A 27,488-nucleotide genomic window follows, 5' to 3' on the forward strand; every position below is an offset into this window, starting at 1 on the left:
AAAAGCATAACAAAAATTGGCTCACAACCAAAGCATATTGCATTACACTATTCATCTTTTACAGCACTAGTGTGCAATCATCAAAAGCTGCCTGGAAATGCTACAGAACGAACTTTACAGACACTGATTTACACAAGAGAAGCAACATCAACTCTTTTAACATATTTCTTTTCCTGAGATCTACACGTAAGAATCACAACAGCTACTATACATATACACAACATCAGCAATATACAAATATCGTAACAGAATAAATAAAAAATCAAATGAATTAATCTAACGTGCAATGATAGAATCGTAATTGTCGAAGCTCGTCCAAATCCAATGCCTCTTACAAGTTCTGCGACGGGTTAATCTACCTGCACCGGAAAGCAATGTTACATTTGATAACAACGGCATGATGTGAATATGATTTATGTATTTGATTTCACATTTAGAAACATGGATGACGTGAAATGTCTTGCAAATATATAACATTAACATGTACAGGAAGCAGGTTGAAATTGGCTTAAGTTTCACTCACCAGATCTACTCTCAAGTTGCTCAATCCAACATCAACAACCCCCAGGTCTGCTACAATTTCCTCATTTTCAATTTCAGCATCCGTGAATGTGAGTGCACGTTGTAGCTTCTTATGGGAAAATTCTTCAACCTCAGCCATATATGTGGCGGTCACAGGTCGGTGATCAGACATTTTAAGTTCAGCCCTTCTGTATTTTAGTAGCCTCATTCCCTTACCATAGGAAAGAATGCGGTCACACCTAAAAATATGAATGCAACTCATGGTAAGTTTTGAAAATAAACTAATCATAAAAACGACTGATATATCATCATAACACAACAAAACATAAAGTCAATATCTTAATTATGAATGAATTGAAATTGGCCTAAACGGCATCTTATAATCTATAGTCATGCAACAGTTTTAGGTTTGGCTGGCAATGACAAATAAATGTCGTTCTAAAGCAATATAAATACCAAATCATACAAGGCAGAAAGTAGAAACTATATTGGATTCATGATTGAATTCCGCGCCATTATTAATTAAAAAGACTATTCTCATTTCACAAATGATGCATTCACAGAAGATGAGTGAGCAAACATATTAACGGAAATCGGCAGAAGGGGAAGCAACCCTTATCCCACATAAGATTTTGCAAAAGCTTACCAAGCAGGAGTCCGCCTCCCAGCCTTTGGATCCTCTCCACAGTACTTTCCTGAATTTACATCGTATTTATATGTTGGTGGAAAATTCAACGTCCCCTCAGACCATCCATCAAAGGGACGACCTCTCCTCAGTTCTCGTATAAGCTGTCATAAAAAAGTACAATTTATTTAACATTAATAAGGTATCTTCCCAACTCAAGTTAATTACATTAATGCAACGACACATGCTCCTCAGACCCACCAAACATGACATATCATATACACAGAAGATCAAAGATGAATGATTATGAAATTTATCTGTTAAATCGTTAACCAAATTTTAATTGTTTTGTGTGTGCATCTACACACAATGTCTACAGTTCTAAAAACTCTTTATGAATAAGAATTATGATCAAATGATTCCAAAATTACCAAACATGAAGACTGCAGAATTAATCGCTGACCTTCTTTTGCATCTATAAATGATGACAACATACATGAAACAATTTCATTATATATCAACAAATAAAAAATCCTGCGTGTAGTTCTCTAAAAAATTGAAAAAGAATAAAAACTCAAGACTCCTATGGTTCACAGAAGAAGAATTGAAGAAAAATCTTATGCAATAAGAGGTTCCTCTATGCATCATGAGATCGGATGCCTTAATGCACTTTGCAATCCCAATAAGGCAAGAAACCAGCTCAAGATAATTATTAACCAGTATATTATTTTTTCCAAGACCAGAAAAAAATTAAAAAAGAAAAGCAGAAAAGATATGCAAGTGCACTGTTATGCAAATGAAACTCCTATCAGATTTGTAACAATTTACACACAAATCCAACCATTTGGTATCATTCAGGCCAAATGTTGGCTTTAGATCTCCTAAGGTTTGACAAAGAATCCAAGATTCCACAACAATGTGATCAAGAATCATCAGTGGGGAGCTACATTGTACCTATAAACACCTATAGAAAGTTTTCAATATGAAACCTATTTTTGGGCTCAAATTATTCGAACGGGACTTTTCCACTTTGCAGTAAATGTTTGAACTGAAAGTGGCAATGTTTCCAATAATTTCAACTAATAGAATGTTACTAAGCTACCTGGTCTTTCTCCATCAGCTTCGACCAATCCTTCTTGGAGATAAGTTCTCGTGTTTTCTCATATGGCAAATTGATGCGATAATTCAGATCACCCAACCAAATCATTTTTCTGCAAAAGAAACAGATATTATTTGTAAACAATGTTTTCTTGCTTGAGATGAAAGATTTAATCCTAAAACAATGAAGCTGACAAGTTAAAAATAAATATTCCATTTTCAAGATGGCAACATGATAAATTAGCAGGAAATCTAAAAATAGTGCTACCATAAGTGGTCTTCAATAAAATAGGAAATTTTTGTATTATATCTTGAAAGACAAATGAGAACGTAAGTATTACATTCAAGGCATAACCATCTTCAGAATGAAAGGAGAAATTCCTAAAATGTGAGGAGATTAATGTGGTTGGCATGCACCCAACTTCAATTAGCAAGAAACTATGACCATATTTATAGAACATTCCAGTCTTCTATAAAATATTAAATAAACACTTAAGTTATTAAACAGCAGCAGAAATCCACACTCATGCATGTATAAATAGGCAGGGAAACTTCAAAGATAGACTAGAAGGAAAGCGCCTTGAGACATAGCATTGTCACCTAAAGGCTTCAACATAAGATGTATCTAAAATGTACATCAACTAAATTCTGATCATTACCTAAAAGATGATACTTATGATCATTATTTTGGTTTACAATTTATTGACAAATTATATCCAAATCAGTGAATAAGTAGTAATGACATTACATTTAATGTTTTGACATACTTCTATTATTTTGGGGCTTTTCGCTCAATATTTAAAAATATCTGAGAGTATATTTCAGCAAATTTTCCAACTCTGATGCCTAGTCTCTCTTTTCTATTTATTTTTTTTTTTTTTACTTGTTCCAATTTATTAAGATTAGATTGTTAACATGTGCTTCCAAGACAAAAGAATCATTTACACCTGTAATTTGTTTTTAACATTAGGACAATTTTGAACTGTCAAATAGTATGTACGAACACAAAATCTACAACAAATATTGATTTAGACTCTCGATGTTTATAATTGCACTATGGCTCACAAATATGTCAAAATAGACCAATTTAGACTCTTGATGGTTATATTTAGTGATGAATGTATTGGACATGCAGCCATCAATTACTTCAGTCTCAAAGATCTAAGAACATACATAGTGAAAGGATATAACAGAAATTCATGAAAGCACCATACAGCAAAGAGCAACCAGTCAAATGCCATAGCCAGATGCCATATACTCACTCATGATCGAAGATGCTTTTGGGAAGTCCAATTTCAGATTGAGAATAGAAGCGAGTTCTTCGATGTATTTCATATACATCAGCATTTCTTTTCTGTTCATCTCCCTCTTTTTCACCTGATGTCAGATGAGTACATATAAAACAAAATAGTGTCTGATGTATGGACATGCTGACAGATATTGACCCCTGGAAAATTGAAATCATGTCATACTTTCTGAAAGATAATTTTTTTCCTTTACATGAAAAACAAAAGAGTACATAAGGCAGCTCAAAATAAAATTTAATGACTTGCTGCATTGATTACTACACAAATGAAGAATATTGATTATGAGGCATTGGAAGCAAGAAGTCACCATTTCATTGTCCACCAAGAAGCACCAATATAAACGAATTATCTCTCATCTAACATTGTGTGAGATAAATAAATGAAAAAAATAACTTCTGTGAACATAACTCCTGAAAATCAAATTAGATAGTCTTTTATTAAAGAAAATTCAATAATTTCAGCTCCCATTTTTGGCAAAAGGAGAATTTACCTACGCAGAATACCTACAGAAGAATGCTAGATAATCTTCGGCTGACTTCTATGATCATTGAGCTACTTAAAACTCAAATTGTCCAGTCTGGCCTTTATATGGGATATAAATTTTTTAGTCTTGAGTGTAATAGATATAGCCCTATTAATATTTGTAGGATATGTAAGCCTGACGAAAAACAAAACTCATGAACAATTATATAATCAGCTACAACCAACTTAGGCAAAGAAAAAAAATATATATATATACTGATAATACTAGGCTAATGGATTAATAATCAGATAATTATTCACAAAAAAGTGTTGTAACAATAGGATAAGCATGATACCTTGTTACCAATGTAGCCCATTACACCAACACCAACTGTTGACACCCTCACATTCTGAATATGCCTACGCAAGCTCCTACGTACCCATATTGTAAGGAAAATCCCAACCATCTGCTTACTTACTATCCTTACATATGATGACCTTCTTTTTCGCTTCATGAGGGTTTCCAGGTCAATTTCAGAAAGCAAAGCTATTGCTGATGACATGTCATTCACGACTGAATTGAAGGAACCATATGTCTTGAAAGACTTGGCTGTTTTGAAAGATTTAATAGATTTGAAGGAATTTGGTCTCTCTAAAACATTCTGAGTTAGCAAATTTAGTGGAGGTTCTGGCCAGCACAAGCCAATCTTTTCTGACCCACTAAGCATTTTAGTTAACCTGCGGTTGTTTTGCACTGGGGGAGCTTCTACATCTCCTTCACTATATTCTGTTCGCAAACAATTTAACCTATCAAACTTCTTTGTAGAAGAAAATTGCCTCTGTACATCCTGTCCGACAGGCATGTCTAGTTTAGCACCAAGTGTAGAGTATGAAGTTCCATAAGTCATGATCTGTTCCTCCTTGACTTCATCAAAACTGTTGGTTTCTTCATCCAATGGATAAACTTCCTCACCAACATCACTATCACTTTCAAGCACTATCTCCTCTTCTATGTCTGGGATATCATCAGCTGGCTTAAACTTGGATGGAGAAGGAGGATCACTGAAACATTTAATCTTGCCAGAGGCAGGCCGTATTCTACTGAGTGTGTCCCGAATAATGTTTTCCCACTTTGTAACAGGACGGCTATCTTCAGCACCAAAGATATTCCCAGCATTTAATGGTACAATCTCCTGAAGACTATAGACATAGAGCATATATCATACTTCAAACTAAGCCCTCTTCAACATTAAAACTAATTCAGTAATGCTCGATTCACAACCCAATCTCACAACCTCCGATATGGCAACTCACAATTGGTCAACTTACAAATAGGTCCTGCCTACTTGCTATGAGCCCCACCTACCTATTAGCAAACTGACCAATTGTAAGCTACCATGTCGAAAGTTGTGAGAAAAGGTTGTGAAATTGGATTGTAGACCTAGCATTACTCAAAACTGATTAGAAGAATATACAACAAGAAATCATCTTAGACTATGCATTAAATTTTATTATGCTATTAATTAAAATAGTATGGAAATGTCATCTTTATAAGTGTAGAATCAGCCACCAGAGGAAGTTCAGAACACATGTCAAAGAAATAAATGCTCACCCAAGCACAAAGATGTCAGCAGGGTCATTGATACCTATCCAATCATCAATATCAAGGTCATCTGGTGGAATTTTGCCTCCAACATTCCATGTACCGACGCGTATTCTAGGAAGGAAAAGTAATCGAAAATCAAAGACAGAATAAAGGCTTGATTAAAAGTACTTGTAGATTAGCACTTTCTGCAGTGGCCAAATGTCAAAACCATTTTCTGGTCTTGCATTAATAAATCATGAAGGGAGAAGCATCATACCTGAGTTCCTTTGTATTTATATATTGTGCCCTAAAAGTTTCTGACTTTCGTCTTCTTATCCTTGGAAAAGCATCTGAAGCCCCAACAAATCACACTACGTATGAGTAGAGTAGATGAAGCAAATAGTACAGTTAAACTTCTCATTCCACATATTTAGACTTAAGGGTAAACATTGGAGTGGCAAAAATCATTCAACCTCCGAACAAAAGTATGAGGACATTCTGGAAACCGTTTGGATCATTTACAACACTCGTAAAACCATAGCCTTTGAAAAACAAGTCAGTTGTAATAAACAAGGTCTAGTGAAAAATAAAATTGAACATATTTTCAAGCTCATCATTTTTTCTATTTTTTTTTCTTCTGTCGCAAACTGAGTCTTGCCTAATGCTACAGATGCTTCCGTTTCCAAGAGGTGGCTTTATTGTCTTTTCAAATGACAGAATTGATGCCTCCAATTTTAAGCATGAATTATAAGAAAAACAAAGACTTAACAGCCAATCACAGACAAAAGGCAGCCAGAAGACTTTGATTAATTCTTCCACTGCTGAGTACCTAACTTTAGTGATCATTCAACATAGCTGTCATTATTGTATCCAGTGCCCAAAAAGAGAATATCAGGTTTGAATTCCCGATTCCCTATCCAGGTTCTATCAATATATAACAACGCATAAACAAATCAAATTAACTAACAGACGAAGGCAGGGCTCTGTTATCCAATTCATAATTCAAAGAACTTTATCTTTTCTTTTTCTTTTTTCTTTCTCTCTAATAACCCAGAAATTCCCCAACTTTCTTAGCAACTGAGTTCCCAAAATTTCAACATTGTAATGCAAAATTTACCATTAGGATCAACTTGAGCTTCCTCCTCTTTGTTAACTCTGAACCTTGATTGCCCAATTTCTGCAAAAGCCACTGCAATTTAGACTCAAACCCCAAAGGCATCCTCAAAACTCAAACAAAGCACAACCCATAAAATTCAAACTTTAAGCAAATTACAAAACACAACAAAATCCAACCAAATGGGTTCAAAATCTAACCTTCGGTGTCAGAATCTGCATCAAGATGTCAGTGTCGTCGTCGTCGCTGTCGGCACTATAATCAGAGTCTTTGCGTGAGTTGAACCACTTACGCACGACAACTCGAGGCCAAAAGAGCTTAGGCACGAGCAATAAGCCAAACAAAAACAGAGTTCAGCCCATGTTCTCTGCAAAGTCTCTCTCAGTAATCCGAAATCAAAAAACCACCAAACCAAACAAAAACTAAGGGAAACTAAAAGCAGCAGTGTAAAAACCAAAAAGCATAAAAAAAAAAAAAAAGAGAGAGAAGAGAGAGAGAGAGAAGAAGATAAGTACCTCCGGCTGGCGCTTTGAGCTATGTTTAGGTTTCATGGCTGAGAAGAAGAAGAATGAGCAGAGAGATTCGTGTAATCAAGAATATGATGAGAATGAATAAAGAGAAACTGAGAAAGTAGTTAAAGTTGAGATATAAAGATGTGAAGAAGAAAAGAAATCTAACTGTGTTCTCTAAAATAACGGTTCGTCCATTCCTGTGTACTGTAATCTTATTTTATTCAATTATTTTTTTAATAATATATTCACTTAAAATTATATATAATATTTATATATCAAATTCCCTAATATGTGATAAATATATTTTAAAGATATTATTTAACACAACTGTGAGATAGAAAAAAAAATAATATTATATTACATTATTAATTGCATTTCACATAAATAAAATAGTTAAATCTTAAAATAAATTTGTAATATTATTATTATTTATTTTTTTAGTTAAAGATCCTTTATAAGAGTTAGAAAGGTTTTCTATTATATTATTTAAGAAAATATTAAAAATATTTTTTAAATGACTAAAGTTTGAAAGAATCTAATTGGTCAGACTTGGAACTTTATCAAACGGCTGACTTCTAATCCTAATTTAATGGACGGCTGATTTGTAATCCCTTATTTAATGGACGGCCAAAAGTGGGATCTTGTTTGGACCCATTTTATAAATTTCACAAATAATATAATTTAATTTTTTTTTTCATTTTCTTAAAAACAGAAATCAAAAATAAAATGTGTAATTTTAAATATGGTTAATTAAGGCAATTAATTAGTATTATTGTAAGCTTTACAAATAATAGGGACCACTCCATAATTGTTATTGGGGTGGCATAAACTTTGGCCTACCCATATCCACTACATGAAGCAAGTCTTGTGCATAGGGCATTAAACAAAAGTTAAAAACCTAATTATGAATTAATTATATAATTAATTCTCTAATTGCACGTTGAGGTGTGATCTTATAGATAAGTTCCTAATTTTAGTGTTAAAAATTAAAAGATTAAAGATATTGGGATTTCGTGTTACCGATGTTGGTTAAAATTAATCTTTTTAAATTAATACTATTAAAAATAATTTATTTGTCACATGAATAATGAATGAATGTAATGTAAATGAATAAATCAACAAATAAAGAGGTGACAATCACATAATTTAATCTATTATTAAATAATTAATTTAGAGGTATTAAATGTTCTCACCAACTTTGCAACCACAATGGTCTAAATTAAATTTATTGGAACTAACCCAATATAATATATTTTATGAAATTTATTGAGATAAATGGATTGCATTTAGATAAGAAATATACTATATGTTATGGATTAGTTTCATGACATGCATGCATGACATGATATGATATTTATAATACAAATAAAACTCATAATCTAAAACCAAATCAACATAGATATAAAAAAAAAAAAATGAACCAAATTATGAAAACTTTGTATTAAATTTGGTTATAAACTCATATTCAATTAGCTCGATCTCATGTGTATGAAATTTTCATAAATTCAATGACACTACTCAACCCATTTAATATTGTTGTTCTAAATGAGAATTAATATCATATTTCACCTAAATAATTAATTTTAAAAAAAAAAAAACAATAATCACAATTGACGCTCTGGATGTGATTATTGTTTTTTGGCACAATATATAAAATGATATAGAAATTTCATCTTGGGAGCCAAATGTAAGATTCAACAAATACTGAGGAAAATGGCATCGCATCGAGAATGAACATCTCAAAACACCCAATATTCTAACAAGACTAAAACCTACCTAAAATTAAAGGAAATTTTGTGGTTCCGTTAATGCTAATAGTGTAGACAATCAAATGTCGGAGATCCCAGATTAAAACCCACCAATTATTATAAGAGTCAAAACGAACTCACAAGTGTTAGACTTTAGAGACACAATAATACCCAACTGTGATTTCATGTTATAAAATTCAACATTTTTTTGTCAATCATCATTTTGTGAACCTGACCAAATTCATAAATGTCATTATGATTTCCTGCCTTATTATGAAAAATTGACCCACCGACTCCCAGTCACTCTTTATTCAACTAAAGTTTCTTTTTCTATTTTTCTCTCTAATAGATGAGCATCCTATGTGTAGTTATTCTTATTTTGTTTATAATTAAATTGAATCCACTTCATTTTCTTTTTTCTATTTAAATATATAAAAAAAAAAAATCTAAGTTTGTAATTTTCATAGCTTCCCTTAAAAAAGTGATGATTTATCAGAAAATCCATGTCTTTCGAAGATCTTGATTTTTTTTATATTTTTCTTAAATCGACATGTATTTTGGTCACATATTCTATATATATAAAAAAAAAAAAAAAAACCTAATATATTTAAAATAAGGTGATTATACTATATCTACCTTAAGATTTTATATTAAATTTGTGGAAACTTCATTGGTTAGGTGAAAAAAGAAGAAGGGTTTACTTTAATTAAATTACTCAAGATGGCGGCAGGGAAAGTCAATGGTGCCTTTTTGGAAGGGGAAATGAAAAGATGGTTAGCACCCAGAGAGATGGGGCAGGAAATGGACGGTTGTGTGGGGAAGCATGGTTAGCTGATTTAACGCTATCCATGTGATTTAGGTGCAAACTTATGGTTCCATCCATGTAGACTTACGATTTTTATTCTAAATCTTATATTTTGGGACAAAAGAATGTGGATCATTGACAGCTTGCATAGGCTTCCAGAACACAGACATCACAAAAGTAACAAAAACACCCCGAAATTAAAACCTTATCTTTCTTTTCTGACAAATTGCTCTTCTGGCCCCACTATAGATTTCAAAAACTAACAACACGTCCCAAAAAGTAATAACAACGAGTCACGAAGTGACAAAGATACCCAAAACGAAAATTATCTTCGGTTTTTGAAGAAAAATCGTCGTAAGATCAGTGTAATCCCATGTTCTCTTTCACCAAACACACATTTCTTTATTTATCATATTATGATAATTAGGGGTGTTTATTTTTTTTGATGTTATTATTTTTTTTTTTAACGATAAAATATATATATTGCACTTCGAGACGATAAGAATGTGGACATACATCGACACCCACCCAACGACAGCATGCATCTACTCAAAAACGATGGCTTATCTCAAGCAATTTTGTTTATTTTTATGTTCCATCCCTGAATGATATATATCATGGGCTTTCATTATAAAAATAATAAAAAAAAAAAAAAGAGTTTTATTCATTTAATATTACATATTTTTTAATTCTAACATCGTTAAAATATCGTAATTATAATATAAAATAAATAAAAGAAATTACTCTAATTGACAACATACTTGTACTTGAAACGAGTGTAGTATATTTTTTATTAGTCCTATATCACCAATTAATTTTATTGTATTTAATGTTAAATCCAAAATAATTTTCTAATATATGTTTATAAATTAAAAAATTCACCAACACAAACTGATCAAATCCAACCCCTTTTTCCCAGTTCTTCAGGAAATCATATTCTGACTGAAAACAAAGAAATTAAAAACACAAAATTTGCAAACGTAAACCGATCAAATTCAACCCTTTTCGTAATTTCTTAATGGAGTACTAATATTACTCGGAAAACAAAGAACAAAAAAAAAGGGAAAGACTGCAGAGAGAAACTAAGTTGAGAATAAAAAACATTACATTCATCAGTTTCAACACCAAATCCCAAGTGGGATTCGATTCCAAAACTTTTTTTAGTCTAAAACCAGACGATCTCAAACAAGGATCAAATGGAACAACCAAAGCATAATCACTACAGAGAAGAAAAAGAAAAAATCTACGTACCTCACAGTGCATGCAGTCTAGTCTAAACGATAATCATCAGCTAGCAGAGAAGCTTTCTCTCAGCGGCAGACAACACAATAGTTGCGGCAGCTGCAGGGTAGAGTTTTTAGATATCTTTTGACTAATATTTTAAAGACCCAGTGAACAGAAAGCGGTGCTTTAAAATTTAATATGTGGTCAGAAATTTGTTTATTGAAATATGCTATCCTTCTCGTTGAATAGTGTACAGAAAACAGCCAAAATTCATACACAGAAGAAAGTGATGGTTCTTTCTGGTCCCTCGTTAATTTCTAGGCCAGACTGTGTTGCACCACGTGCGTTTGCATTAACTTCTCTAGTACGTAACTACGCATGCATTGTACCATCCAATATACAAATTTTTCATGTTTTTTTAGTGGGTTTTATTTATATAGCTCTTGTCAACTTATATTTATTTGGGTCTCATATTGTGTAAAAAAATTAAATAATAAATTGTCCCAACACGCCCTACAAATTTCCATCGGAAATTTTTGAGACAACATTCCAAAATTTAGTCGATTATTCAAGGGCTGTTGTACTTGATGTGTCTTGTCTTGTTTTATTTTTCAAAATTTATATTTCATCACATTTTACATCATCCACTATATTGAAATGGGTCCTATAATACTAATAGTTGAATTAAGGTTTTTTTTATTTATTTTTCTGTTTTTAAAACCATCTCTGAATTTGCATTCTTATATAATTAAATAAGATTAAATTTATATCTCCACAACTATAACAAGATCTCTTGGGCTTAACATGGGCAGAATATAAATAGAGAGAAGATTGAATGACAAGATCTAATTATTTTGTCCAAATCAAATCCCAAGCAATTTTGTGTGTAGGGTATAATTAGTGATGATTTATTAATCAAAATAAAATCTAATTTGACCCACAAAAAATATTTGGGGTTTCCCAATAAAACTTTTATAAAAAGACAATTATTTGTCTTCTTTTGTCTCTTCTACATTATTCAAATTATTTAAAATTTATTTACACATATCTAACAATATGCAAAAGCAAGAGAAAAGTAAATAATAATTTTAAGAGTCTTTTATTTTTTTTTTCTATTATTTATCATAATTATTATTAGAGTGGTAAGTTATTTATATTATTATATAATTTTTTACGATTATTATCATTGAGGTCTTTTAAACATTTTGTAAATTTAAACTTTTTTTTTTTTTATTTTTAAAGAACATATATTATAATCCAATATCATAAATTTTACCTTATAACTTCACGTAACATTCGTAATTGATCAGTTCTAATGGATTACATCATCTAATTAAACTAATCAAAACTTCACACAAATTTAAGAGAAAGTTTGTAAGATTGTATTTAACTATATTTTATTATTTTTTTAAAGCTTTGTACTATATTTGATTTTTTTTTTTTATTAACTCCTGATGTGAATATAATGGACTTTCAATAAAAAAAAATAAAAAAAAACAAAGTAGTAAAGTGGGTAGGTTAATTCTAGGACCATATGACCCATTCAATTTTGTTTATTTTAAGTTAGTCTTTCATGGAAACTATAGGTTATCCTACTATAATTTTAAAATCTCACAAGAAATATTGGGTAATTGGTTTAGGGGAAAAAAAAAAAGTAAGAGATAAATTCAACAGAAGTTCTTGTCACCTAAATTGCACGCACAATGGAGGCATTCCGTTTTATATCTTTGCTTTAACCCAAAGTATATATACTAGATTCGTTTTTTAGTAAAACTATAGTGTATAGACATCTAATAAATAGGGAAGAGTTCATTACTACTTTTAGTATGATCATTTTTACTAAATTTAAAAAAAAAACAGATTTTTATTTAATAATTGTTACATTTTTTCTATTCTATACGATCGTTAAAAATCATTAAATTAATTAAAAAAATTGTTCTAATTGATATAATACATGTTTGTAACGAGTGTATATTTTTATTGTTAGTGCCTAATCACCAACTAATTTTACTGTGTTTTTGTTAAATCCAAAACAATTCTTTAATATACTTTATATATATAACCATATTACTGTTTTGTTAAATCAAAACAATTCTTAATTATTTTTAAAAAAAAAAAAAAAAAATCACAACACAAACTGATCAAATTCAACCCTTTTTTCCCAGTTCTTCATGAAATCATATTCATGACTGAAAACAAAGAAGACCGATCAAATTCAACCCTTTTTCTCATTTCTTAACGAAGTTCTAATGTTACTTAGAAACAAAGAGCAGAACACAAAGAAGACCGATCAAATTCAACCCTTTTTCTCATTTCTTAACGAAGTTCTAATGTTACTTAGAAAACAAAGAGCAGAGAGAAAGTTCAGATTCCCGGAAGTTCAGAGTCAAAAACATTACTCATCATCAGTTTCAACACCAAATCCCGAGTGGGATTCGATTTCAAAACCCTTTTTTACTCTAAAACCAGGAGATCTTACCGATCAAACAAAGAGATCAAATTAAACAACCAAAGCATAAGATCACTACAGACTACATAGAGAAAAAAGAAAGGAAAAAATCATACGTACCTCACAGTGCAGTGCAGTTTAAACGATAATCACTCAAGCTAACTGAAGCTTCTCTTCTCAGCGGCAAACAAACAAACAACTGGCGGCAGCTGCAGGCTATAGTTCTTTTCTTTAGATATCTTTTTCTTAGCCGCTTTTGACTAATATTTATAAACAGGCAGTAAACAGAAGAGCGGTGCTTTTAAAATTTAGGTTATGTGATAAGAATTTTGTTTGGCTTTATTGAGTGAAAATAATTGATATTCTTCTTCTTGTTATATAGTTACAGAAAAATAGCCAAAACTTTATATAGCTGGCAGGTGTACTTGTCTTGTCAAATCCATTTTTGTTTTGGAGTCTTATATTGTGTGCAAAAAAATTTAAATAAAAAAATAAAATTTGTCCCAGCGATTTCTAAAGGTAATTCAGTTTCTGGAAGATTCTAAAACTGACACTTTAATCCTCATCAGTCTAAAGCTATTTTGGATATGAATATTTACTTATGACAAAGTTTAAAAAAAAAAAAAAAATGATTAATAAATAGTTAAAGATTAATTTACTATGCAAATTAAATGAACCGTACATTTCCCTATTAAATTTCCCATCAGATTTTTTTTTTAAAATTGACAACATTCCAAAATCTTGACAATTTTTCAAAGGGTGGTTGTACGTAATATGCTTTATATCTCGTCTAGTTTTGATTTTATCAAAATTTATATTTCATCACGTTTTACATTATCCAAATATCAATTACTATTTGAAATGGGCCCTATAATTAATAGTTGGAACTAGAATTCTCTGCAATATGAAACGGTGGCGGTGCAGGTACCTGCTCAAATCACATGGAACCCGAATCTGAACTATTCGGTTCCTAAAAGTCTAGAATCCAAACGTGAGTCATAGGTTTTGATTCCGATTTCGGTACTCTTAATACCCCTTATTATTTATAAAAATTACAAAGACATCCTCAAAAGTTTATAAAAATTATAATTCAGTCTCTATTCTTACCCGACTACCTAGGTTTTAGTTCTAGTTGTGATTCTCGATTTTAGTTTGGGTTCCTATAGTGGTGAAACTGAAACCGTACAGAGTTGGTTTCGATTTTTTAAAATTGAAACCGACCTTGTGAGGGCTGATTCAGGTTCCAGTTCAGACCGGTTCTTTTGTACACCCCTAAATATGATATGAATTATTCAGATTTAAAATCCATAAACATCTTATATAATTAATTAAGATTTTTTATTTTTGTGTTTTTAATGAAACAAGACGTCACGAAAGTGACAAAGATACCCAAAAACGGAAATATTATCTTACGGTTTTTGAAGAAAAATCGTCGTAAGATCAGGTAATCCCATGTTTCATTTCACCAAACACAATTTCTTTATATCATAATTATGATAATTAGGGGTGTTTATTTATTTGATGTTATTATTTTTTTTAACGAAAAATAATATAATTGCACTTCGAGACGAATAAGGAATGTGGACATTACATCGACACCCACCCAACGACAGCATGCATCTATCTCAAAAACGAATGGCTTATCTCAAGCAATTTTGTTTTATTTTTATGTTCCATCCCTGATATATTATCATGGGCTTTCATTATAAAAAAATAAAAAAAAAAAAAAAAGAGTTTTATTCATTTAATATTACAATATTTTTAATCTATACGATCGTTAAAATATCAGTAAATAATAAAATATAATAATAATAAATAAAAAGAATTACTCTAAATTGACAACAATACTTGTACTTGAAACGAGTGTAGTATATTTTTTTATTAGTCTCTATATCACCAATTAATTTTATTGTATTAATGTAAATCAAAAATAATTTCTAATAATATATGTTTATAAAATTAAAAAATCACCAACACAAACTGATCAAATCCAACCCCTTTTTCCCAGTTCTTCAGGAAATCATATTCATGACTGAAAACAAAGAAGAATTAAAAAACACAAAATTGCAAACGTAAACCGATCAAATTCAACCCTTTTCGTATTTCTTAATGGAGTAATATATTACTCGGAAAACAAAGAACAAAAGAAAAAGGGAGAAGACCGCAGAGAGAAACAAGTTGAGAATAAAAAACATTACTAATCATCGTTTCAACACCAATCCCAAGTGGGATTCGATTCCAAAACCTTTTTTTAAGTCTAAAACCAAGAGATCTTACCAAACAACAAGAGATCAAATGGAACAACCAAAGCATAATATCACTACAGAGAAGAAAAAAGCAAAAAATCATACGTACCTCACAGTGCAGTGCAGTCTAAACGATAATCACTCAGCTAGCAGAGAAGCTTCTCTTCTTAGGGCAGACAAACAAATAAGTTGCGGCAGCTGCAGGGTAGAGTTTTTAGATATCTTTTGACTAATATTATAAAGAGCCAGTAAACAGAAAGCGGTGCTTAAAATTTAATTAGTGGTCAGAAATTTGTTTTATGAAAATATGCTATTCTTCCGTTGCACATAGTGTACAGAAAACAGCCAAAATTCATAAACAAGAAGAAAGTGAGGTTTCTTTCTGGTCCCTCGTTAATTGCTAGGCCAGACTGTGTTGCACCACGTGGGTGTTGCATTAACTTCTCTAGTACGTAATACGCATGCATTGTATATCCCAATGTGGGCACCTCAATATACAAATTTTTCATGTTTTTTAGTGGGGTTTTATTTTATATAGCTTGTCAAATCTATATTTATTTTGGGCTCTCATATTTGTGTAAAAAAATTAAATAAATAAAAAAATTGTCCCAACAAAAGCCCTACTAAATTTCCCATCGGAAATTTTTGACGACATTCCAAAATTTAGTGATTATTCAGAGGCTGTTGTACTTGATGTGTCTTGTCTTGTTTTATTTTTCAAAATTTATATTTCATCACATTTTCATCATCCACTAGTATTGAAATGGGTCCTATAATACTAATAGTTGAATTAAGGTTTTTAATTTTATTTTTCTGTTTTTAAAACATCTCTGAATTTGCATTCTTATATAATTAAATAAGATTAAATTTATATCTCCACAACTTATATACAAGATCTCTTGTGCTTAACGTGGGCAGAAATTAAATAGAAGAAGAGGTGAATGGGACCAGATCTATTATTTTGCCAATACAGAATCCCAAACAATATGTGATGTGTAGGGTCTAAATTAAGTGATGATTTATTAATGACGTTGGATTATGAAATCAAAGAAAATGCTAATTGACCCAACAATAAATATTTGGGGTTTCCCAATCAAACTATTATAAAAAGACAATTATATTGTCTTCTTTTGTTCTTCTACATTATTCAAATTATTTAAAATTTATTTACACATATCTAACAATATGCAAAAGCAAGAGAAAAGTAAAATAATAATTTTAAGAAGTCTTTTTATTTTCTTTCTATTATTTACATAATTATATTAAGGAGTGGTTAAGTTATTTAATAATTATTAATAATTTTACGATTATTATCATTTGAGGTTCTTTTAAACATTTTGTAAATATTAAACTTTTTTTAATTTTTTAAGAGCAATAATATATTACAATCCAATATCATAAATTTTACCTTATAACTTCAACGTAAGTGTAATTGATCAGTTATCAATAGATTACATCATCTAATTATAAAATAATCAATTATAAACCATCACATCAAAATTTAAGAGAAAGTTTGTAAGATGTATGTATAAACTAATCTTTATTATTTTTTAAAGCTCTGTACCCATATATTTGATTTTTTTTTTTATTAACATCCTGATGTGATATATAATGGACTTTCAATATATAAAAAAAAACAAAGTAGTAAAGTGGGTAGGTTAATTCTAGTGACCATATGACCAATCAATTTTGTTATTTTAAAGTTAGTCTTTCATGGAAACTATAGGTTATCCAAACGTATAATTGTTAATAATCTCACAAGATAATTATTTGGTAATTGGGTTTAGGGGAAAAAAAAAAAAAAAAAAAAAAGTAGAGAGATAAATTCAACAGAATGTCTTGTCAACCTGAAATTGCCACGCACAATGGAGGCATTTCGTTTTATATCTTTGCTTTAACACAAATATATTTACTAGATTCGTTTTTAGTAAAACTATAGTGTATAGACATCTAATAAATAGGGAAGAGTTCAGTTACTACTTTTAGTATGATCTTTATTACTAAAATTTAAAAAAAACAAGAGTTGTATTTAATAATTGTTACATATATTTCTATTCTATACGATCGTTAAATATCATTAAATTAATTAAAAAAATTGTTCTAAATTGATAATAATACATGTACTGTAACGAGTGTAGTATATTTTATTGTTAGTGTAGTGCCTATATCACCAACTAATTTTACTGTGTTTATTGTTAAATCCAAAAACAATTATAATATATGTTTTATAAAAAAAAAAAAAAAAATCACTAACACAAACTGATCAAATTCAACCCTTTTTTCCCAGTTCTTATGAAATCATATTCATGACTGAAAACCTTTATATTATTTAAGAAAATATTAAAAATATTTTTTAAATTGACTAAAGTTTGAAAGGAATCTAATTGGTCAAGACTTAGGAGACTTTATCAAACGGCTGACTTCTAATCCTTATTTAATGGACGGCTGACTTGTAATCCCTTATTTAATGGACGGCCAAAAGTGGGATCTTGTTTGGACCCATTTTATAAATTTCACAAATAAAATATAATTTTTTTTTTATCATTTTCTTAAAAACAGAAATCTAAAAATAAAAATGTGTAATTTATAAATATGGTTAATTGAGGCAATTAATTAGTAATTATTGTAAGCTTTACAAATAATAGGGACCACTCCATAATTGTTATTGGGGTGGCATAAACTTTGGCCTACCCCATATCCACTACATGAAAGCAAGTCATTGTGCATCAGGGCATTAAACAAAAGTTAAAAACCTAATTACGTGAATTTAATTATATAATTAATTCTCTAAATTGCACGTTGAGGTGTGATTCTTATAGATAAGGTTCCTAATTTTAGTGTTAAAAATTAAAAGATTAAAGATATTGGGATTTCGTGTTACACGATGTTGGTTAAAATTATATCAATTTTTAAATTAATTACTATTTAAAACATAATTTATTTGTCACATGAATAATGAATGAATGTAATGTAAATGAATAAATCAACAAATAAAGAATGTGACAATCACATAATATTAATCTATTATTTACATAAAAATTAATTTTTAGAGGGTATTAAATGTTCTCACCAACTTTGCAACCCACAATGGTTCTAAATTAAAATTTAATTGGAACTAAACCCAATATAATTATAATTTTATGAAATTTATTGAGATTAAATGGATTGCATTTAAGATAAGAAATATACTATATGTTTATGGATTAGTTTCATGTAACATGCATGCATGACATGAATTATGATATTTATAATACAAATAAAACTCATAAATCTAAAACCAAATCAACTATAGGATATGAAAAAAAAAAAAAAATGAACCAAATTATGATAAACTTTGTTATTAAATATTGGTTATAAACTCATAATTCAATTAGCTCGATCTCATGTGTATGAAATTTTCATAAATTCAAATGACACGACTCAACCCATTTAATATTGTTGTTCTAAATGAGAATTAATATCATATTTCACCTAAATAAATTAATTTTAAAAAAAAAAAAAACAATAATCACAATTGACGCTTCTGGATGTGATTATTGTTTTCTTGGCACAAATATATAAAATAGATATAGAAATTTTCATCTTGGGTAGCCAAATGTAAGATTCAACAAATAACTGAGGGCAAATGGGCATCGCATCGAAGAATGGACAATCTCAAAGACACCCAATACTCTAACAAGACTCAAAATCCTACCCTTAAAATTAAAGGAAATTTTGTGGTTCCGTTAATGCTAATAGTGTAGACAATCAAATGTCGGAAAGATCCCAGATTAAGACCCACCAATTATTATAAGAGTCAAAACGAACTCACAATGTGTTTAGACTTTAGAGACACAATAATACCCAACTGATGATTTCATGTTCATAAAATTCAACATTTTTTTGTCATACATTATTTGTGAACCTGACCACATTCATAAATGTCATTATGATTTTATGTACCGACTGCCTTATTATGAAAAATTGACCCACCGACTCCCAGTCACTCTTTATTCAACTAAAGTTTCTTTTTTTCTATTTTTCTCTTCTAATAGATGAGCATCCTATGTGTAGTTATTCTTATTTTGTTTATAAATTAAATTGAATCCACTTCATTTTCTTTTTCTTATTTAAAAAATATATAAAAAAAAAAAATCTACAAGTTAATGTAATTTTCATAGCTTCCCTTAAAAAAGTTGTGACTGATTTATCAGAAAATCATCATGTCTTATCGAAGATCTTAGATTTTTTTTTATATTTTTTCTTAAATCGACATGTATATTTGGTCTACATAATTCTATATAATAAAAAAAAAAAACCTAATATATTTTAAATAAGGTGATTAAGTACTATATCTACCTTAAGATTTTATATTAAATTTGTGGAAACTTCATTGGTTAGGTGAAAAAAGAAGAAGGGTTTACTTTAATTAAATTACTCAAAGATGGCGGCAGGGAAAGTCAATGGTGCGCTTTTTGGAGGGTGAAATGAAAAGATGGTTAGCACCCAGAGAGATGGGGCAGGAAATGGACGGTTGTGGGGGGTAAGCATGGTTAGCTGATTTAACGCTATCCATGTGATTTAGGTGCAAACTTATGGTTCCATCCATGTAGAGCTTACAATTTTTATTCTAAATCTTATATTTTGGGACAAAAAGGAATGTGGATCATTGACAGCTTGCATAGGCTTCCAGAACTAACAGACATCACAAAAGTAACAAAAACACCCCAAAATTAAAACCTTATCTTTCTTTTCTAGACAAAAATTGCTCTTCTGGCCACCACTATAGATTTCAAAAACTAACAACGACGTCCCAAAAAGTAATAACAACGATGTCACGAAAGTGACAAAGATACCCAAAAACAGAAATATTATCTTTCGGTTTTTGAAGAAAAATCGTCGTAAGATCAGTGTAATCCCATGTTGCTCGTTTCACCAAACACAATTTCTTTATTTATCATAATTATGATAATTAGGGGTGTTTATTTTATTTGATGTTATTATTTTATTTTTTTTAACGATAAAATATTATAATTGCACTTCGAGACGAATAAGGAATGTGGACATTACATCGACACCCACCCAACGACAGCATGCATCTATCTCAAAAACGAATGGCTTATCTCAAGCAATTTTGTTTTATTTTTATGTTCCATCCCTGACATGATATATATCATGGGCTTTCATTATAAAAAATAAAATTAAAAAAAAAAAAAAAGAGTTTTATTCATTTAATATTACATATATTTTTAATTCTATACGATCGTTAAAATATCAGTAAATTAATAATAATAACAATAAATAAAAGAAATTACTCTAAATTGACAACAATACTTGTACTTGAAACGAGTGTAGTATATTTTTTTATTAGTCTCTATATCACCAATTAATTTTATTGTATTTAATGTTAAATCCAAAAATAATTTTCTAATATATATGTTTATAAAATTAAAAAATTCACCAACACAAACTGATCAAATCCAACCCCTTTTTCCCAGTTCTTCAGGAAATCATATTCATGACTGAAAACAAAGAAGAATTAAAAACACAAAATTTGCAAACGTAAACCGATCAAATTCAACCCTTTTCGTAATTTCTTAATGGAGTACTAATATTACTCGGAAAACAAAGAACAAAAGAAAAAAGGGAGAAGACTGCAGAGAGAAACTAAGTTGAGAATAAAAAACATTACTAATCATCAGTTTCAACACCAAATCCCAAGTGGGATTCGATTCCAAAACCTTTTTTTAAGTCTAAAACCAAGAGATCTTACCAAACAAACAAAGAGATCAAATGGAACAACCAAAGCATAATATCACTACAGAGAAGAAAAAAGCAAAAAATCATACGTACCTCACAGTGCAGTGCAGTCTAAACGATAATCACTCAGCTAGCAGAGAAGCTTCTCTCCTCAGCGGCAGACAAACAAATTAGTTGCGGCAGCTGCAGGGTAGAGTTTTTAGATATCTTTTGACTAATATTTGTAAAGACCCAGTAAACAGAAAGCGGTGCTTTAAAATTTATATTATGTGGTCAGAAATTTGTTTATTGAAAATATGCTATCCTTCTCGTTGTTATATAGTGTACAGAAAACAGCCAAAATTCATAAACAAGAAGAAAGTGATGGTTTTCTTTCTGGTCCCTCGTTAATTGCTAGGCCAGACTGTGTTGCACCACGTGGCGTGTTGCATTAACTTCTCTAGTACGTAACTACGCATGCATTGTATATCTCACAATGTGGGCACCTCCAATATACAAATTTTTCATGTTTTTTTAGTGGGGGTTTTATTTTATATAGCTCTTGTCAAATCTATATTTATTTTGGGTTCTCATATTTGTGTAAAAAAATTAAATAAATAATTTTTTTTTTTTTTTTCTTATTTTTTTTTTTATTTTTTATTTTTTATTTTTGACTACATTCCAAAATTTAGTCGATTATTCAGAGGCTGTTGTACTTGATGTGTCTTGTCTTGTTTTTATTTTTTCAAAATTTATATTTCATCACATTTTACATCATCCACTAGTATTGAAATGGGTCCTATAAATACTAATAGTTGAATTAAGGTTTTTTATTTTATTTTTCTGTTTTTAAAACCATCTCTGAATTTGCATTCTTATATAATTAAATAAGATTAAATTTATATCTCCACAACTATAATACAAGATCTCTTGTGCTTAACGATGGGCAGAAATTAAATAGAAGAAGAGTTGAATGGGACAAGATCTAATTATTTTGTCCAAATACAGAATCCCAAAGCAATATGTGATGTGTAGGGTCTAAATTAAGTGATGATTTATTAATGACGTTGGATTATGAAATCAAAAGAAAATGCTAATTGACCCAACAATAAATATTTGGGGTTTCCCAATCATAACTATTATAAAAAGACAATTATATTGTCTTCTTTTGTCTCTTCTACATTATTCAAATTATTTAAAATTTATTTACACATATCTAACAATATGCAAAAGCAAGAGAAAAGTAAAATAATAATTTTAAGAAGTCTTTTTATTTTCTTTTCTATTATTTATCATAATTATTATTAAGGAGTGGTTAAGTTATTTAATAATTATTATATAATTTTTTACGATTATTATCATTTGAGGTTCTTTTAAACATTTTGTAAATATTAAACTTTTTTTTTAATTTTTTAAGAGCAATAATATATTTACAATCCAATATCATAAATTTTACCTTATAACTTCAACGTAACAGTTCGTAATTGATCAGTTATCAATAGATTACATCAATCTAATTATAAAATAATCAATTATAAACCATCACATCAAAATTTTAAGAGAAAGTTTGTAAGATTGTATTATAAACTAATCTTTATTATTTTTTTAAAGCTCTGTACCCATATATTTGATTTTTTTTTTTTTATTAACATCCCTGATGTGATATATAATGGACTTTCAATATATAAAAAAAAAAACAAAGTAGTAAAGTGGGTAGGTTAATTCTAGTGACCATATGACCCAATCAATTTTGTTTATTTTAAAGTTAGTCTTTCATGGAAACTATAGGTTATCCTAAACGTATAATTGTTAATAATCTCACAAGATAATTATTGGGTAATTGGGTTTAGGGGAAAAAAAAAAAAAAAAAAAAAAGTAGAGAGATAAATTCAACAGAATGTCTTGTCAACCTGAAATTGCCACGCACAATGGAGGCATTCTCGTTTTATATCTTTGCTTTAACACAAAGTATTATTACTAGATTCGTTTTTTAGTAAAACTATAGTGTATAGACATCTAATAAATAGGGAAGAGTTCAGTTACTACTTTTAGTATGATCATTTATTACTAAAATTTAAAAAAAAACAAGAGTTGTATTTAATAATTGTTACATATATTTTCTATTCTATACGATCGTTAAAATATCATTAAATTAATTAAAAAAATTGTTCTAAATTGATAATAATACATGTACTTGTAACGAGTGTAGTATATTTTATTGTTAGTGTAGTGCCTATATCACCAACTAATTTTACTGTGTTTATTGTTAAATCCAAAAACAATTCTTTAATATATATGTTTATATTAAAAAAAAAAAAAAAAATCACTAACACAAACTGATCAAATTCAACCCTTTTTTCCCAGTTCTTCATGAAATCATATTCATGACTGAAAACAAAGAAGACCGATCAAATTCAACCCTTTTTCTCATTTCTTAACGAAGTTCTAATGTTACTTAGAAAGCAAAGAGCAGAGAGAAAGTTCAGATTCCCGGAAGTTCAGAGTCAAAAACATTATTCATCATCAGTTTCAACACCAAATCCCAAGTGGGATTCGATTTCAAAACCCTTTTTTACTCTAAAACCAGGAGATCTTACCGATCAAACAAAGAGATCAAATAAAACAACCAAAGCATAAGATCACTACAGACTACATAGAGAAAAAAGAAAGGAAAAAATCATACGTACCTCACAAGTGCAGTGCAGTTTAAACGATAATCACTCAAGCTAGCTGAAGCTTCTCTTCTCGGCGGCAAACAAACAAACAACTGGCGGCAGCTGCAGGCTATAGTTCTTTTCTTTAGATATCTTTTTCTTAGCCCCTTTTGACTAATATTTATAAAGAGGCAGTAAACAGAAGAGCGGTGCTTTTAAAATTTAGGTTATGTGATCAGAATTTTGTTTGGCTTTATTGAGTGAAAATAATTGATATTCTTCTTCTTGTTATATAGTTACAGAAAAATAGCCAAAACTCTATATAGCTGGCAGGTGTACTTGTCGTGTCAAATCTATATTTGTTTTGGACTCTTATATTGTGTGTAAAAAAATTTAAATAAAAAAATAAAATTTGTCCCAGCGATTTCTAAAGGTAATTCAGTTTCTGGAAGATTCTAAAACTGACACTTTAATCCTGATCAGTCTAAAGCTATTTTGGATATGAACATTTACTTATGACATAGTTAAAAAAAAAAAAGAGATTAATAAATAGTTAAAGATTAATTTACTATGCAAATTAAATGAACCGTACATTTCCCTATTAAATTTCCCATCAGATTTTTTTTTTGAAAATTGACAACATTCCAAATTCTTGTCAATTTTTCAAAGGGTTGTTGTACGTAACATGCTTTTTATCTTGTCTATTTTTGATTTTATCAAAATTTATATTTCATCACGTTTTACATTATCCAAATATCAATTAGTATTTGAAATGGGCCCTATAAAAAATACAGTTCAGTCTTTATTCTTACCCGAGTACCTAGCCCTGTAAATAATAATAGGTGGAGCTAGAATTCTCTGCAATATGAAACGGTGGCGGTGCAGGTTTTGATTTTGATTTTGGCACTCATTAATACCCCTTAGTATTCATAAAAATAACAAATATACTCTCAAAAAATCACAATACACCCTCAAAAATTTATAAAAATTACAATTCAATCTCTATTCTTACCCGAGTACTTAGGTCTTAGTTCTAGTTGTGATTCTCAGTTTTAGTTTCGGTTCCTACAGTGGTGAAATTTGAACCAAAACCAAAACTGTACAGAGTTAGTTTTGATTTTTTAGAATTGGAACCGACCTTGTGAGGGTTGATTCAGGTTCTAGTTCAGACCGATTCTTTTGCACACCTCTGATATGAATTATTCAGATTTAAAATCCATAAACATCTTATATAATTAATTAAGATTTTTTATTTTTGTGTTTTTAAGTTTTAACCATTTCTGAATTTGCATTCTTATTATCTTATAGAATTAAATAAGATTAAATTTATTAAATTTATTTGTCCACAGCTATACAAGATCCGTTGTGCTTAAGGATGTGCAGAAATTAAATTGCCAGACGTTAGAAGAAGAGTGGAACAGGACATGGGTGTAATAATTATCTCTAATTATTTTGTTCTAATTCAGAGTTCCAAAGTAATCTGAGACGTGTAGGGTCCAAATTAAGAGATGGTTTATTAATAACATCGGATTATGAAATCAAAATAAAATACTGATTGACCCAACAAAAAATATTTGGGGTTTCATAATAATTATTATTTGCACATCAGCAATTATTATTTATTAAAAATACAATTATATTAACCTTTTGTCTCTTCTACAATATTCAAATTATTTGTTAGCAATTTTATAATTTATTTATTTATTTACACATGTCTAACAATATGCAAAGGTGAGAGAAAAATAAAATAATTTTAAGTTTTCATATCAAAAAATATACATAGTAGGTGTTTAATAATTCTATTTTTTAATTATTTCTGGGTAATTGAGTGGTTTGATATAGACTCTTGAATGTATTACTTAAGAAGTTCTGAATTCGAATCCTTTATTAATTGTTAATAGGGATAATTACTAGAATTCTTACCCAATCGGTAGTTTCAGGATTCCAATAAATTAGTTGAGGTGCACATAAATTAGTTCGGATAATTAAAAATATAAAATTCAATTTCTTGTTTTTGTTTTTAGAAAAGAGTTTTTTAATTATTTTAGTGAATACAATTTCTTGATTGATTGAATCCAACAATAATACTTTAAAAAAAGTAGTACTATGCCAACAACATGGAAGCAAAGTCAAGATTGATTAGTAATATATTAATTAATATATTTTTTAATTAACAGTTATAAATTTAATTTAATCATAATCAACGCATAATCGATTAACTACTTCATTATTAAATATATTACTCTTCCTGACGTCCTTGTACATTTAATCAATCAAATGGTAAAATGGGTAAATTTCATTAACCTTCCTCTATCTTCCATTTAAAACCAAAAACATGTTTTTAAAACATCGTTTACCTCCTGCACTGGTACAATTTCCATTAAATTTAACAAGTAACTTGATAATGTATTGGACTTCAAAATTAATATTACAAGTTTACTTAAACATTTTAAGCTTATAGATCAAATAGTTCTTCTATAACTAATTATTCTCAATTAATGAATTAAATCAATTACTTCAATCTCTTTTCAAAATGATCTATCATCGAACCCAAGTTTCATGTGAAACAATCCATATTTTATGTGAGGGAACTTGAGCTTGTACTATCAGCTTAAGTATTTTAGTTTTCACGTGAAAAAATCTATATATTATGTGTAGACCTGGTAAAATGGGTCAAGACTTGCGGGTTGACACGTACTCAGGTAAAAAATATAGAGTATAGGTCCAATGTTTGGACCTGTTTTTTCTGGACCCGTACCCAGCTCGTATATTCAACGGGTTATACAGGTCAACCCGTTAAAAAAAAAAAAAGATTTATTTATTTTAATTGATATTTGTAGTTTTTTATCTTACGTTATTGACTTTTTGTGTTTGTTTATGTGTATTAGTGATTATGTATTTGTTTATTTTTTTGGTATTTATAGTTTTGTATTATATGTTATTGACTTATTGTGTTTGTTTATGTGTTATTTGTTTATTTTGATTCCCATTTATTTATATTCTAAATTGAATTGAATTTAGAGTAATTGATTTTGGGGGTGTAAATGTAAAAAATTAAAACTGTAGGAATTTTAGGGGTATAATTGTCATAATTAAAAACTATTAGGGGTGAAACAAAAAATTTAAAACTTGGAGAGAGAAAAAACGGGTACCCGCAGGTCCACCCGTACCCTCATAGGATAGGGTATGGGTCCAATATTTTAGACTCATATACCTTGACCCGTATATGACCCGGACCCATGAAGACCCGACCCGAACCCGGCCCACCCACCCGTTTTGCCAAATCTAATTATGTGAGAAGGTATAAGTCCTTACCTAATAGTTTAAGCTTTTAGATCCATTGTAAAATAACCTTTATGGCTTTAGTGTTTTACCCAATCACTTAAGCTTTTAGGTTATTTTTATAGAAGTTTTCCAGG

General features: G+C 29.6%; 1 protein-coding gene across 1 annotated transcript; it reads right to left on the minus strand.

The window, feature by feature from the left end:
* Positions 1-7: 7 nt before the first annotated feature.
* LOC116109315 (type IV inositol polyphosphate 5-phosphatase 3) lies at positions 8-24,245 on the minus strand. The gene is given in 14 exon segments (XM_031395554.1): positions 8-359; positions 524-761; positions 1,169-1,311; positions 2,250-2,358; positions 3,508-3,692; positions 4,371-5,214; positions 5,627-5,731; positions 5,877-5,949; positions 6,717-6,768; positions 6,771-6,776; positions 6,914-7,030; positions 7,229-7,266; positions 15,807-15,895; positions 24,103-24,245. Coding segments are annotated over 12 exon segments (1,917 nt in total). The 5' UTR covers positions 7,265-7,266; positions 15,807-15,895; positions 24,103-24,245; the 3' UTR covers positions 8-350.
* Between the last annotated feature and the right edge of the window lie 3,243 nt (positions 24,246-27,488).

The sequence above is a fragment of the Pistacia vera genome, unplaced genomic scaffold (genome assembly GCF_008641045.1).
Source record: "Pistacia vera cultivar Batoury unplaced genomic scaffold, PisVer_v2 Contig118, whole genome shotgun sequence".
Classification (NCBI taxonomy): domain Eukaryota; kingdom Viridiplantae; phylum Streptophyta; class Magnoliopsida; order Sapindales; family Anacardiaceae; genus Pistacia; species Pistacia vera.